Source organism: Onychomys torridus, chromosome 22 (assembly GCF_903995425.1).
Source record: "Onychomys torridus chromosome 22, mOncTor1.1, whole genome shotgun sequence".
In the NCBI taxonomy this organism is placed as follows: Eukaryota; Metazoa; Chordata; class Mammalia; order Rodentia; family Cricetidae; genus Onychomys; species Onychomys torridus.
In genome coordinates, this window is record NC_050464.1 from 31907075 (window position 1) to 31922107 (window position 15033).

The 15033-nt window shown below is 47.8% G+C and overlaps 1 protein-coding gene across 1 annotated transcript; it reads left to right on the top strand.

Moving 5' to 3' along the window:
• Positions 1-167: 167 nt before the first annotated feature.
• On the top strand, positions 168-12391 carry LOC118572520 (2'-5'-oligoadenylate synthase 1A-like). The gene is made up of 6 exons (XM_036172228.1): positions 168-410; positions 1931-2219; positions 6479-6663; positions 9511-9743; positions 10602-10755; positions 11824-12391. Exons 1-6 carry the CDS (start codon positions 228-230, stop codon positions 11929-11931), a joined length of 1152 nt encoding a protein of 383 aa, XP_036028121.1. The 5' UTR covers positions 168-227; the 3' UTR covers positions 11932-12391.
• Positions 12392-15033: the final 2642 nt, after the last annotated feature.

Sequence of the window (15033 nt, forward strand, 5' to 3'; positions counted from 1 at the left end):
TAGCTGTTTCATTATGAATTCTTCTCTGGGTGGGATGCTAAGAAAACCTAGGCTTGGAGGGACCTCGTGAGAAGCCCCAGCAGCCATTGGCTGCCCAGATCTGAGTGATTTGCATAGCCCCGCCCTCCCCGGGAAATCGAAACTGAAAAGCAGCTGCTGCATCCAGCTCCGCCCTGGGAAAGCGGAGACTCAGGATCACCAGCTGCAGAGGGAAAGCTTCAGGGAAGATGGGGCAGGGGCTCAGCAACACCCCGGCCTCAGAGCTGGACAAGTTCATAGAGGACCACCTCCTTCCCGACAGCGGCTTCCGTGATGATGTCAAAGCCATCATCAATATCATGTGTGATTTCCTGAAGGAGAGATGCTTCCAAGGCGCCGCCCACCCTGTGAGGGTCTCCAAGGTGGTGAAGGTGAGCCCCCTCAGCCGGAGCTGACCCCGGGTGGGATGGGAGAAGACCCTCAGGAGCCAGACTGCAGCCCTGATCCCATCTCCTCACCTCTGATCACAGCTGCGTGGTGTGGTGGGGTTCTGCCCCCAGGTCCCACATCTGTGTTAGAAAAAGAGCTTCGGCTACAGTTTATGTTCCACCCTCCCAGGCCACATCCATTTCAGAGTCAGGGAAACTGAGGCCAAGCTCGGGGAAGCAGTTTTCTGGAGAGTGGTGGATGGGGGGCCCAACCTTTGAGCTGCTGTGTGACCTTGGGTGAGTGAATTACTACCTCTGTGCCCAGGGTTCTCTGCACCCCTCCTATACTGGCACAGGACATGCAGGCTAAGTGTGACACAGGGGACAGAACAGGACCCCACATGCTGGTGACTGGATTGATGGATGATCGTTGGGCTCAGTTCCGGGTCTTGGACTTCATACCTAATTTACTGGGAAAGCTGCAGAAAGAAAGTTGTTTTCTTTTCTTTTCTTTTTTTAAAGTTGATTTTATTTATTTATATTTTTAATTTTATGGATGGGGGTTGTGCATGTGTTAGTGCAGGCGCCCCCAGAGTTGAAGAGTGGGTGTCATATTCCTTTTAGCTGGAGTTACCTAGGTGGTTGTGAGCTGGCTGGCCTGCATGGGTGCTAGGCACTAAACTCAGGACATCTGCAACAACAGCGGGGTCTTTAACTACTGAGCCACCTCTCCCTTCCCAGATAGGACATTTTGTAATGACCACTCAACCGTGCCTGGGGCTCACATGAGGGATTATTCTCAGCATGAGTCCTTCTTTCGAAAATATTTTGTTTTACAGCTGTGGATCTCTCTTTACTAATTTTTTTTTCTGTTGCTCTATGATTTTTGTTATTAAATATTACACAAGGCCGTTTTCTTACAAGTATGTGATGTCATGTGAGCACAGTCTACCAACTAGCAATGTTAACAGTAGGGATCTTGGCAACAGTTTCATAAGTCCATGCTAATTTACTCACAGTCTCCTCTCACCCACTACCATCCCATCCTTTACCCCCCACACTGACGTCCCCGGGAGAGTCCCTCTCTTTTGGCATGTCACATGTGTGCAGTGAGATCTAGAATCCATATGAGGGAAAATGTGCTATTTTGTCTTCCCTCGTGACCCACTCTTTAGATCCCTCCCCCACTTTCCCCACATAGCCCCCCTTCTATCACACACACACACTCACACACTCATTCTCATAGACATATTTAAATATAGACTCCACAGATAAACACTGATGTTCATCATTCTGAGTCTGGCTTATCTCTTGAACCATGAGGAGATCCAGAACCATCTGTTTTCTTACATTGATTCTGGTTTCACTTTTCAGGGCTGAGTAGTATTCCACTGCACATGTGCCAGCTTTCTCTATTCTCTATCTGTCCGTGACCCTGGGTGGTGGACCCTTAGGCTGCAGAGGTTCTGGACTGCTGGGCAAGGCTCTGCCTGATGTCTGTCATTCTCATCGTTGTCCTTCAGGGTGGCTCTTCAGGCAAAGGCACAGCACTCAATGGCAGGTCGGACGCCGACCTGGTGGTGTTCCTTACCAATCTCACCAGCTTTGAGGATCAGTTAAAGCGACGGGGAGAGTTCATCCAGGAAATTAAGAAACAGCTGCACAAGTTTCAGAGAGAGAGACATATTTGGGTGAAGTTTGAGGTCCAGAATCCATGGTGGTCCAACCCCCGGGTACTCAGCTTCAAACTGAGCTCCCCACAGCTTCAACGGGAGGTGGAGTTTGATGTGCTGCCGGCCTATGATGTCCTGGGTAAGCCTGTCAGAGCCTCAGCCGGCCCTTCCATGTGCCTTCATCCTTGCTTCTAATTCTCTCTCTCTCTCTCTCTCTCTCTCTCTCTCTCTCTCTGTGTGTGTGTGTGTGTGTGTGTGTGTGTGTGTGAGTGTGAGCATGAACCGTGACTGACACACCTCAGGAGTCATCCATCTTTTTTGAGGCTGGATCTCTTCCTGCTCCAGAATTCAACAGTTAATCCTGACTGACTGGGCAGAACCCCGGACCCCTCCTGTCTCCCCTCCTCAGTGCTGGGATTACAATCCTAATTCACCACCCCCAGTGGGTCCTCACACTTCTGTGACAGCATGTTACTCACTGACCATCTCCATAGCCCACACCTTCTATTCCTGAACTGAAAACCCTTATCAATTGAGAAAGTCTCCCACAGAGAGCATCTCTTTAAAGCTGAGCTGGAGAGGGGACTTTAGAATTTTGGGAGTGGGAGTGAGAATCCCCCAGAGAAGGACATTAAGTAGCACGCTGGCTCAGTGAGGGGATGAAGGCACCTTAGATGACCCCTTGGCTGCCCAGTGATATTCAAGGCTGGGTGTGGATTTTGTCTTTCTAAACATGAGGCAGCAGAGAACTCAAAGAATATTAATAACTGATGCATCTTCTCCCAAAGAATAGGAAACCTCAGACCTGAGCAGAAGCATGGGTGCCTGTGGGAGGGTTTGTGCAGGATGCAGAATTTTCCTGAAGCTGTCTGCCTCAGGAAAACAGGAAACAGAGCCATACCACATCCCCACCCACTAGCACACCTGTTAAATCATTAACCATTAAATGAAACTCTATGTAAATGATATTACACCAGGCTTGACACACAGTGGGTCTCCAAAATTACAAATTGCCCAACTCTACCCATAGACACTCATGAATATTCCCTGGAAGCACGGGACACACACACACCACCCCCTGCTGGCCACTGTGTGAACTGCTGCTAATAACTTGGAGACAAGGCCACAGCCCCTGGCTTAGGAGAGTCATGGAAACAGTGCTGAGTCTCAGGCAGCAGGGAATGAGAGACCAGCCTGGGAGCAGGAGCAGGGAAGCATGCTGTGGGAAGCTGCAGGGGCTTAGAACCCTGCTGAGTGGAAGGGGCCAGAGGGGGTGACTCAGAAATGAACTGGGAGGGCGGCTCCCCAGTAGCCTGTCTTGGTCATTCATGGACTTCCCCAGCCTCAGTATCTCTTCAGTGGGGAAGTGGGGTCACCACAGAAAGACCCCCTTGAAAATGGCAGTGTGGGTGACATCCCAAGAGAAGACCTGAGGCACAATCCCACCCAAGATGATTTTGTCAATGAGCCTGTTTTATGGGCTCTGAAGTTGAAAACAAACATATGAGCCAGAGACCTTCCTGGGTCACTGAGTGACTGGGTGTGTCCCTAAACCCATCAGCAGGTGATTTTGCCCTGTGTCAGCATCAAAGCCTGATGGTATGTCCTGCTGCAACCATGGCCACACACCTGCGCACACCTAAGACACAGCCTGCTGCCTGTCTGGTCTACTCAAGTGTGCACATGCACCCACACACAGCCACATGTATTCCCTAGCCTGCTGCCTATACACTCTACAAGTTCAGGACACACACACAGACACACACAGACACACACAGACACACACAGACACAGACACACACAGACACAGACACACAGACACAGACACACACAGACACACACACACACCACCACCACCACCACCACCACCACCACCACCACCACCACCATATTTTATTGCTCTCAGAACCTGTCAATCAAAACCATATGATATTAAGTTAGGCACTATGGAAAATCATACACTAAAAACACACAGTGCCTGGGGAGACAGCTCAGTGGATAAGAACAGTTGCTGCACAAGCGTGAGGACCTGAGTTCAGCCCAACACTCACTTAACTTAGAAAGGGCCACACATGGATCCATAACCCCAGCACTATAGGGGATAGAGACAGAAGAATCTCTAAGACTTGCTGGATGCCAGCCAAGCTCCTCAGTCACAGAGAAGATATTGGTGAAATTATTAAGGCCACTCCACGTAGTTAAAAGGGAGGTTTATTTAGTGGCGTAACTTACAAATGAAGGGATAGGTTGCAGGGTCTGGGAAAGGTATGGCGCAGTCCGGCGGTGTTCTCTGGAGAACTCTGCTTGGTCTACCTCCAGCGTTCAGGGTCCTGGAACCAAGAGAAGCCTCTCCTCTTGATCCTGGGTCTTCAGTGTCCTCTCTCAGCCCCGCCTTGTGGGTGTGACCATTACTGAAGCCTCAGTGGGGGTTGGAACTTCCAGGCCAAGGCTACCCACTACATCTCCCCCTTTTGTCTAAATAAGAAGGTTCTAACCTAATACAAGACTGTATACAAAGAAATGGTTATCAAATATTGTCCAGGAGTAATGAGGGATAATGACCTAGATAAGTTGGAATTACAATAAATACAAACAATATCAAGCAAAAAATACATACTAAAATCCAGGGAAGTCTAGAGCGTGGGTAGGTGGCATGTTACCAAGATCATTCCAAAAGGTGTCCTATCCTAAAGAACCTCAGTCTAATACTTAATATATTCTATCTAAGATATTATATATGTATATATACTAAGTTGTAACTATAACTGCTAATCTTCAACCACATTAAAGACCTGAGAAGGAATATAATAATACCTGAGAAATGGGAGAAGGATGCAAGCAACTTTTGGGAGTCTTGCAAGAGTAGAGAGAGACAGCTGGCAGCTTAGACAGTCACCTAATGTTTCTCAGCATCATTGGTGCATTCAAATTGGCTACAGGCCTAGAGTATCTGACAGACCATTTTCAGAAGCAGGAATTCTGAAAGACCATCTTACCCTGTCTTGGCAAAGTATAGTGGTCACTTTCCTTGTGTCCCGCTTGTCCAGAAAGGACAGCATTTGTACTGTCAGCAGTTGAGGCAAGGGCAGTTCTTTGCCCAGTAGGCCATTTTGTGCCAAGAAGACAAACTTCCAAATGGAAATGTCTTAGAAGCCCAACATTCTCTCGGGATCAAATTGGTGCTGCCAGGAGCAATTGTGTCTCACATCAACAGAATTGTATGTTATTTAAATGCCATATTCTCTAGGTCCATGAAATGTTTGACGATTACCTGTCCATCTCACCTATGTATTTATAAATCTGGATAACCTAACTAACATAATTATAGAGATGACAAGCATAGGTGACAATAAATCTATAAGTCTTATCTACCTAAACAACCTAAGGACTAAGGCTTCCTATAAATAAGGCAAATAGTCTGTAAGCAAATGTACAGTAAAAGGACAATGATTTTAAATTGTGACAATACACAAAATATCTTTACAGAGGTAGGAATGTATAGTGCAATATGCAATATGATATGATAATAATCCTAAATATATATCAGTATACAGAATATCTTAAACAGAAGTAGAACATACATACAGTATGACAGATATAAATTTACATTTGTATCAATATACAAATATTTCAAATAAGAGTAAAAATATGTATGCATTATAACATAGTTCTGTATTTGTATCAATATACAAATGATCTTAAATAGGAATATAAAAAGTTTATATTTGTATCAACATATAAGAATTCATAACAGTGCAAATTACAGTGCATATTATCTAAGGCTGCTACTTTACCAAATTTGTTTACTAATGTATATGATAGTCTACTGTAATATCTTACACCAAGGGAGAAGGAGGCAAACTATAAAGGAAGACACCCAGTATACTCTCTTGTCCCCAAACATACGTGTATAACTTTTTCATGAACACAAACAATACAAACACAGAATAGGGCAGGACTCTGTAACCACAAGACACATGATATATAAACACAGCAGACTGCTCCATGATAAACTCTGACACAAACAGGAGTGTACACACACGACAAGCCCCGTGCAGAAGATCCTGGACACCAGAGCATGGTTGGCCATTATTAGATGAGTGTGCAGCTCTCTCATGTGTGACCTCAGTGTGCTGTCTCCTCCCACTACTGTCTCCAGGCCTGTGAGGAAGGCACCACACTAGGACCAGTTGGGGGCAGGAACTTTGCAGGGCCACATGCATGGTGTTTGCAGTCCTGAGGTGTGGTGGATGCATGGATATGTGGGGAGTGAGGCTCGCTGTGGTACAACTCTCCTGTGTTCCTTGAAACCCACAGCCTGTGAGCTTGTCACCTCAGATAGACCCAAGAACCTCAGAGAAGGGCTGGAGTGTTAACTGAGTGAAGCCTCCTTTACAGGTCATGTTGGCATCTACGGCAAGCCTGACCCTGAAATCTACAGAAAGCTTATCAGGCAGTGCACCTCCCTGAGGCTGGAGGGCGAGTTCTCCACCTGCTTCACAGAGCTCCAGCGAAACTTCCTGAAGCAGCGTCCAACTAAACTGAAGAGTCTCATCCGCCTGGTCAAGCACTGGTACCAACTGGTATGGCATTTGGCTCAGCTACCATGGGCCCTGTCTATACAGGGGGTGCATACAGCCAGAGAAAAGGAGTATTCTAGTTTGCTTTCTATTGACATGATATCTTTGTCACATGACCAAAAGTCCCTTGGGAAGGAAAGGTCTTATTAGGTCACACATCCCAGTCACAGTCCATCACTAAAGGAAGACAGACCAGTAACTGATGGAGGAATTCTGTTCACTGGCTTGCTTGCCATGGCTCACTCAGTTTGCATTCATAGATGACCCAGGGTCATCTGCCCAGATGTGGCATCAACCAGAGTTGGCTGATCCCACCCACATCAGTTAATTAGTAATATGCCCCCACACACTACCCTAAGCCAGTTGATGGAGGCATTTTCTTGATTAAGGGTCCCTTCTACCAGATGTCTAGTGGACCAAAACTAATCAGCACAATTGACTGCTTTTCAAGTTGATACAAACACACCACTATTAAACCATAACCTTTCCTTTTTTGCTTATCCCTAAGATCTTATGTCAATATCACATTATAAAATAAAATATAGACGGGGCTGGAGAGATGGCTCAGAGGTTGAGAGCACTGGCTGCTCTTCCAGAGGTCCTGAGTTCAATTCCCAGCACCCACATGGTGGCTCACAACCATTTGTAATGAGATCTGGCGCCCTTCTCTGTGTACATAATAAATAAAAAAAAATCTTTAAAAAAATACAAGATAGCCATAAAAGTCCCAAAGTTTAAAAAAACAACTCCAATGCTTATAAAAATTAGTCTCTCAACTGTGAGCTCCTATAAAATTAAGAACACAAGTTAAATACTCTCTTACCCTAGAGCAAAGAACAAGGTCACAGTCACAATCAGATCAAACAAAACCAATGTCCAACAATGCAAAAGCTCAGTGTCTGATATCTGGGAACCACCATTTAATGAGCTTCAAAGGGTCTGGGCAGTTCTCCTACTTGGGCTCTGCCATCCACAGCACAGCTGGTCTCACAGCCTCAGGCCAGCTCTGTTCACATGTTCTGCTCTCCTTGGCAGTGGTCTCATGCTCAGCAGAGTGTTTAAGGGGGTTCTTCACTACAGTTGAGGCTGCACTTTCTCCAATGGCCTCTCCTGGCCTCTTTCAGTGCCAGGCCTCAGCTGCTCTCCATGACCCCTTCAATCCTTCATCCTTGGAGGGACAAAAATAGAACCACCTGGGAGACCTCTCCACATTGCAAGGTCTGGCTGTCACCTGAGAGGCAGTCTTGGGCCCTTGGACCACAGCTTCTGTGTGTGACCATGAGGAAACTCCTTCCCGAAGACTTGGCCTCCATGGTGCAGGTCTCTTCTTACTCAGAGCTGATTTTCAGCCCCAGCTGATGAGAAACCACTGATTCTTAATTCAAAGATCTCACACAAACAGCCAGATAGTGTCTTTGCCTCCCTCTGAAACCTCACATACCAGTCTCTGTCTTCTGCCTGTCTGTCAACATTCGTGTCTTTCAAGTTCCCACAAACAGCTTCTCAAAGAGCAACATGGCAGGTGTGTCCCAGCAGTAGACCCCTCTCTAGGACCAGGAAGTTGAGGCAGGGATTTAAACAAAAGCCACGGAGGAGCACTGTTTACTGGCTTGAAACCCCTTTATTGCTCTGCCTGCTTTTTAAAAGCAACTCAGAACCACCCTCCCAGGGGTGGCTCTGCCCACAATGGGCTGGGCCTTCCCACGTCAATCACTGATCAAGCAAATGCCCCACAGCCTGTCTGGTGGAGGCATTTCCTCATTGGTGGGTCCATCTCCTCCAGATGACTCAACTTGTGTCAGGTTGACAAAAAGAAGAAGAGATGGCACAAGTTGTGAGAGAAAAAACTTGAAAGAGAAAAAGGTGGGTGGAAGGGAGGGAGCGGGGAGGGCATGAGAGAGAATCTAGGGGTGGCTGGGGATGATGAGGTAGGGTGATGCTGAGGGAGAAGACCTGAGAAGAAGGAGGACTTTCTATGCTTGTTCTAATTGATTTTTTTTTCCTAGTCCACTTTCCAGTCAGCTAACTCTCTCTTCAGCCATGTCTAATTCACCGTTCCCTGGCTGCTGCTTCATTTGCGTCTTTGAATTTTTCTTCCATGGCAAATCTTTCATGTTCCTTTCTATCTCTTCGGTTCTCCTGACTCTTCATGCAGTTACCTCTTTAAATGTTTGATTTCTTACTATATTCTGGGCTTTTTAATCTGTGTGTATGTAGACCTGTTCATGGGAGCACACGTATATGTATGTGTTTATATGTGTGTGCAAAAGCATGTGCAGGCCAGACAGCAATGCCAGGTCCTCAGTCACTCTCCACTTTATATAACCAGGCAGGGTCTGATGCTCGAACCCACAGCATGCTGAGTCATCAGGTCTGAACCCTCATATAGTCCTGTGGACCCCCATCTTTACCCCTAGAAGGTGGGATTATGAGTCAGCTTCCTCACCAGACATTCATGTACATGTTGGGGTTCTAAACTCCCTGGCTTGCCTGGGGGGACACTTTATCCATTGAGCAATCTCTCTAGCCCCTCCCCAGTTATTTCAGAGCCTGTGATAAAACCTTCAGTAGTGAGTATCATTACACCCTCATTCCTTGACTATCATTCATGGGTGTCATGATTCCTCATGTGCCTGCTGGTAAATATGCAGTCTTTGTGGACCACACAGACTCCATCTCAAGTACTCAGCCCTTGGGTGCATCATAGGACTTCCCATAGGCTGAATCTATTGATTGTGTGCCAATAAACCTGTAATGACAACATCAGGTGGCAGCAGTATTGACCCTGTGAGAAGTAGTCCCCACTCAGCAGCTGACAGCCTGTTTTTCTCATTGCCTTTCTCTTCTCAGTGTAAGGAGAAGCTGGGGAAGCCACTGCCCCCCCAGTATGCTCTGGAGCTGCTCACAGTCTATGCCTGGGAACGTGGAAGTGGAGTCACTAAGTTCAACACAGCCCAGGGCTTCCGGACAGTCTTGGAACTGGTCACCAAATACAGGCAGCTTCGAATCTACTGGACAGTGTATTATGACTTTCAAGACCAGGACATCTCCAATTACTTACACAGTCAGCTCAGAAGAGCCAGGTAGCCTGTCCCCACATGGCCCAGCTTCTCACCCCGGGGTCCAGGCTGCAGCAGTGCGGAAATGGGGAGGTGGGAGTTCTGTGTCAGTGAAGCATCTCCTGTCCTGTCACTGTGCTGGGCCCTGTCCTGCTGGCCCCTTATTGACATGAGGACCTGCAACCCTGGGCTCTCCTGTCTGCAGAGAAGACCAAGGCTCTGACCTTGTCCAAACCTGAATAGTAGAGAGAAGGGAGTAGATGGAGAGGGAACTGAGACATTCCAGCAGTAACAAAAGTCATAGGGGGGGCTGGAGAGATGGCTCAGTGGTTAAGAGCACCAGCTGCTCTTTCAGATGTCCTGAGTTCAATTCCCAGCACCCACATGGTGGCTCACAACCATCTGTCATGAGATCTGGTGCCCTCTTCTGGCCTGCAGTCAAACATCCTGTATTATTATTATTATTATTAATAATAATAATAATAATAATAATAATAATAATAAAGTCATAAGGGCTGCTAGGTACTGAAGACTAACTTGTGGACCAATTAATTGTAAATAATACAGTAGACTTGTTGCCCAAGGTAGGGACCTGTTGTAATCTGATGTTGTGTTCAGCCCTCACATCTCATCTCACCCTTTGAGACTGACTGGTTGAACTCTCCCCATTTCACAGATCAGAGAGCCTGAGGGACCTGCCCCAGGACACACAGCTACTAAAGGGTAGAGGATTGGAACTCAGGCCTTCCAGGTCGTGTGGGAAAGGGACTCAGGACAAAGTTTGGATAGTGGTGATCTGCTGGGCTCCTCCACTGCCCCTGGGCAATAGTACCTAGGACACTGGGCAGCTGATCAATTCCCTCCCTGAATGTTTCTCTGCAGGCCTGTGATCCTGGACCCGGCTGACCCAACAGGGAATGTGGCTGGTTCAAACTCAGATGGTTGGGGGCGACTGGCTAGAGAGGCTACGGCCTGGTTTCGGTACCCATGCTTTAAGAACAAGGATGGTTCCCCAGTGCACTCCTGGGATGTGCCGGTGAGACCCTGTCATCACCCTGTCCCCTTGAACACAGCTTAGGTCACTCCATCAGGCATTTTAGCGGCATTCAGAGATGTCACAGGCTGGCAAGGTGGCTCAGTGGGTAAAGCATGTGCTGCCAACACTGGTGACCTGGGCTTGATCCCTAGAACCTGTATGGTAGAAGGAGAGACCAGCTCCTCCAACTGTTTCTGTGACCTTCACCTCTGTGCTGTTCCACAAGTGGACATGGACACACACTCGAACACATAAACACACACACATATACCCCCCTCCATTTCCAAACTCACACACACACACACACACTCACTCACACTCACAGATCACAGACACAGGTGCACCTGCACACTGACATGTGAAGATCAGTCCACGTGAGTCTATTTAATGGGTAATAGGACCACTACACTGGCACACACACACACAGAGAGTGTGAAAAGGAGACTCAGAGCTGAAGCCACGGGCTCAGGGATGCTCAGCTAAGGAGTGGTGGGGCTGGGATTCCCGTGGACTCTGAAGCCAGTGCTCAGGTCCATGGAGCATCCCGTCTTTCCTGTCTCATTGTCATGTGGTCAATTGCTCTCAGGGGGGCAGAGTCACAGTCAAATTGGCACAGAGGGACCTGCACTTGGACTTTCCCCCTCCTGGTGTAGAGGCTTTCTGATGCTAGGGACCCGATGGTTCCCCTGGCCATGGGTGGCCAAGCTTAGCATGATATATTGGAACCAAACTCCAGTTCAAGAAGGAAGTCAGAGGGGACATTAGGGATGTGGGAGAGAAGCATGGAAGGTTGAGAGGCCTCCAGGGTTGCCATGCAGCAGACAATTGGTCATGCTCATTCTCTCATTCGACAGATCTATAAATGAGTGAGGGTCCTCAGGTGGGAGGCATGACTTCCAGGGAAGTACTCTATATACCCATAAGGGCCTGAGTCCTAAAGTTGGCCTACTGGCTGCCTTCCCAGATCCTGTCTAAGGGGCTCAGTTGGCCACCTTCAGGGCTCATTTATACCCACTTCCCAATAAGAATGCAGGCTCCTGACACACAATTGTATGTTTTCTATTGCAGACGGAGGTTGGTGTACCACACCAGGAGAACCAGGAGACTCATTTTTTTCGTAATGTCTGTTTGTTTGCGTTGCTTGTTTTTGGTGTTTTGAGGGCTTCTTCTGCATAGCACAGGCTAGCCTGGTTGCTCGCCATCCTCCTGCCTTAGTGCTGGGGTGACAGCAGTGTAGGGCTGATGTGCCCTGCCTTCCGTCCATCCTCAGGTGGATGAGAATGGAGCATGCGTCCTCCTGTCAGCTCAGTAGCATCTTCCCAGAAGACTCCAGAGTCAGGAGGATGTGCTCCTCTGCTGAAGGCCTTGACCAGAGAGGGCAGGATGCTGCCCAAGGCCCCAGTGATGGAGTGTCCAACCCAGAGTCAGACTCCAGGCTTCTGACCCCGGCCCGCCCACCCTTCCATCCTGTCCCATCACAGACAGCTTTCCTCACAGCCTGCTTCATCAGCTGTACCCTCTGACAGCGTTCTCTGGGGGACAAGAGATGCAGAAGGGGAGGGAAGAACTCCAGCTTGACTTCTGTCTGTGTGTCTGTTGGAAGGTTCTGTCCAATGTCTGATTAAGAACAATAAACCACAGCAGATGCTATGAGGGTGTGTGAGATGAGCCATAGATGTATAGGTGTGTGTGTGTGTGTGTGTGTGTGTGTGTGTGTGTGTGTGTGTGTACGCATGTGTGTGTGTGTGTGCGCGCGCGCGCGCACGCGTGCACATGCACAGGCACTCATGTTTCAACTAGATGCATTTATTGAGCACATATTATATGTTCCCCATGGGCCCAGGCACCAAGCACTCAGCAGTGGACAGAGCAGAACCAAATCATTATAGCTTTTTATTCCAGGTGGCTTGGGGATCCCTCCAGGTCACTTGTACATAAACCAGAGACAGGAATCCTTGGTTCCTTCTGTCCAGGTCCCAAGACAAGATTCTAGACCTGCCCCATGTGACTCAAAAGCTGTCCTGCACCTACACATGGCCAAGGGGATCTGGGAATGTGAGCAGTGCATGTGAGGATGCACTGTGGCTGCAACATGCAGGCTGGGGTTTGAGGATGTGCATGAAAAAAAAAAGTGCATGGAATTTGTGACTCTGGTGACTTTGGAACAAAACATGGTTTGTCTGTAGTGATTATGAACTTCTTCTGATGCACTGAGTTAAATCGCAAGGAGTGTCAGCTTTCTCTCTCTCTCTCTCTCTCTCTCTCTCTCTCTCTCCTGAGAGAGGGTCTCATTATGTGTCCCAGGCTGCCTGGAACTCACTGCAATCCTTCTGTCTCAATCTCCCCATTTCTGGAATTATATACACATGCACACACACTACTAACCTCCACACAGAGAACTAAATGGTTCCATAGGAAGGAAGACACATCTTCTGCTGGTATAGGGGACATGGAAGAAGGAAGCTTTTGTGCTCTGCCTGCTTACCTTTGCCTTGTTAGCCCATCCATTCCTTCGCTGGCGTTAGAGCCTACTTATTTGGGATTCCAGCATACACTGAAGACCAGATGAGGCATCCAGCCTCAAGAAGTAAACAATTTCTGGATTCTGGGATGCTCCGTAAATAACTAGTCATTGTTGGATTAGCTGGACCACAGCCCATACGCTATTCTAATAAATCCCCTTTCTGTATACATAGATTCATTCTTATAAGTTCTGCTACTCTAGAGAACCCTAACACAAAAGAACACCTGACCTTGGCCAAAAGGTCAAAGGTGAAGACTAGGCTTAAAACCCAAAGATATGGATGGTAAATCAGGACCAACATGGCACCCACAAGAAGAACAGGGATGAGCACTGTGCTTAGGGACAAAGGACTCTTGGGCAGGTCCAGTCTGGAGCATGCATGATGCTTCACAACATGGCAGTCAGACACAGAGGTGTGCAAGTGTCAATTGTTGACCTCTTACTCCATCTAAGAGATGATCTTCAGTCACCCTGTTGTCATGGAAACCTGATCCTGCCACCTTGTGCCCTGCCCCCCACATAGGCTGTTCATTATTCATCCTGTAGCCTACTGTTAACCCCCATGGTCTTTAGCATTGGGAAGGCTCTCAAAGGTCCACACAGGGGGTCATTCCATCCTGGAGACATGGGATGTGGCCATTACATGTCACATGTAGACTTGCTTTAGTGTAGGGCTCACATGATGGGTCTGCTCAGCTTGGCAGGAGACATGGGGCACCCCTGGCTATTGTTTGTTAAAACCTTCTTTGTGTATCTGTGGGTGTTTCAGAAGAGGCAAGACTGGAATCATAGACCAGCACCATGGGGTCCACCAAGGGCTCAGATAAAGCATAAGGCCGAGTGTGATGTGCTCTGAGGTCTAGGGTGTTGTATCTACTCTTTGTGGGGAACTGCCACTCAGCTCCCAAATAAATACACACAGAGACGTATTCTTACTTGTGAATGCCTGGCCTTAGTTTGGCTTAGCTTCTAGCCAGTTTTCTTTAAATTATCCTACTTTTTGCCTCTGGGCTTTTCCTGTTCTCTTCTGTAAATTTTACTCTGTGGCTTGCTGGTTGTGTAGCTTGGTGGCTGGCCCCTGGAGTCCTCCTCCTTCTCTGACTGTGAGATCTCCTTTCTCTTCCATCTCTTTTCTTCTTCCTATATCTTCTCTCTGCCTGCCAGCCCCGCCTATCCTTTCTCCTGCCTTGCTATTGGCCGTTCAGCTCTTTATTAGACCAATCAGGTGTTTTAGACAGGCACGGCAACACAGCTTCACAGAGCTAAACAAATGCAACATCAATAGAAGTAACACAGCTTATAATAATATCCCACACTACTAGGGGACTCATGTCTTCTCACACTCCGGGACACTGGGGCTCCTGGTTCTCAGGGCCGCTACAGTGGGAACTGAATGAGTGAGTGCTGCAAGGGCATATCACACCCCAGTTATTGAGAGAGTGGGCACTAGGGACAGGAGCAGGTTTGGGAGTGGGTGACCCTGTGCCATGCCCTGAACTTTTAGTGAGCAGTGCCCAAGATGTGAATGCACACATAGCTCTTTTGTGGTTCCAGGGTTTTTGCATAATTATGGTTCTGACAAGTGAGCTGCCGGTTCACAGCACTGAATTATGGAACCATTTAGTTCTGTGGTGTGGTGGTGGTGGTGGTGGTATGTGTGTGTGTGTGTGTATGTGGTTTTGTGGGGTCAGGGATCAGCCTAGAGTGTCATTCCTGAGGCACTAACCACCTTTTTTTTTTTTTTTAAAGCAGGG

Excerpts from the sequence above, each read along its gene's own strand:
- LOC118572520 (XM_036172228.1), top strand. The coding sequence starts at position 228 with ATGGGGCAGGGGCTCAGCAACACCCCGGCCTCAGAGCTGGACAAGTTC. Across the intron at positions 2,220-6,478 it reads GCCGGCCTATGATGTCCTGG|GTCATGTTGGCATCTACGGC; the intron begins GTAAGCCTGTCA and ends CCTCCTTTACAG. Across the intron at positions 6,664-9,510 it reads TCAAGCACTGGTACCAACTG|TGTAAGGAGAAGCTGGGGAA; the intron begins GTATGGCATTTG and ends TTCTCTTCTCAG.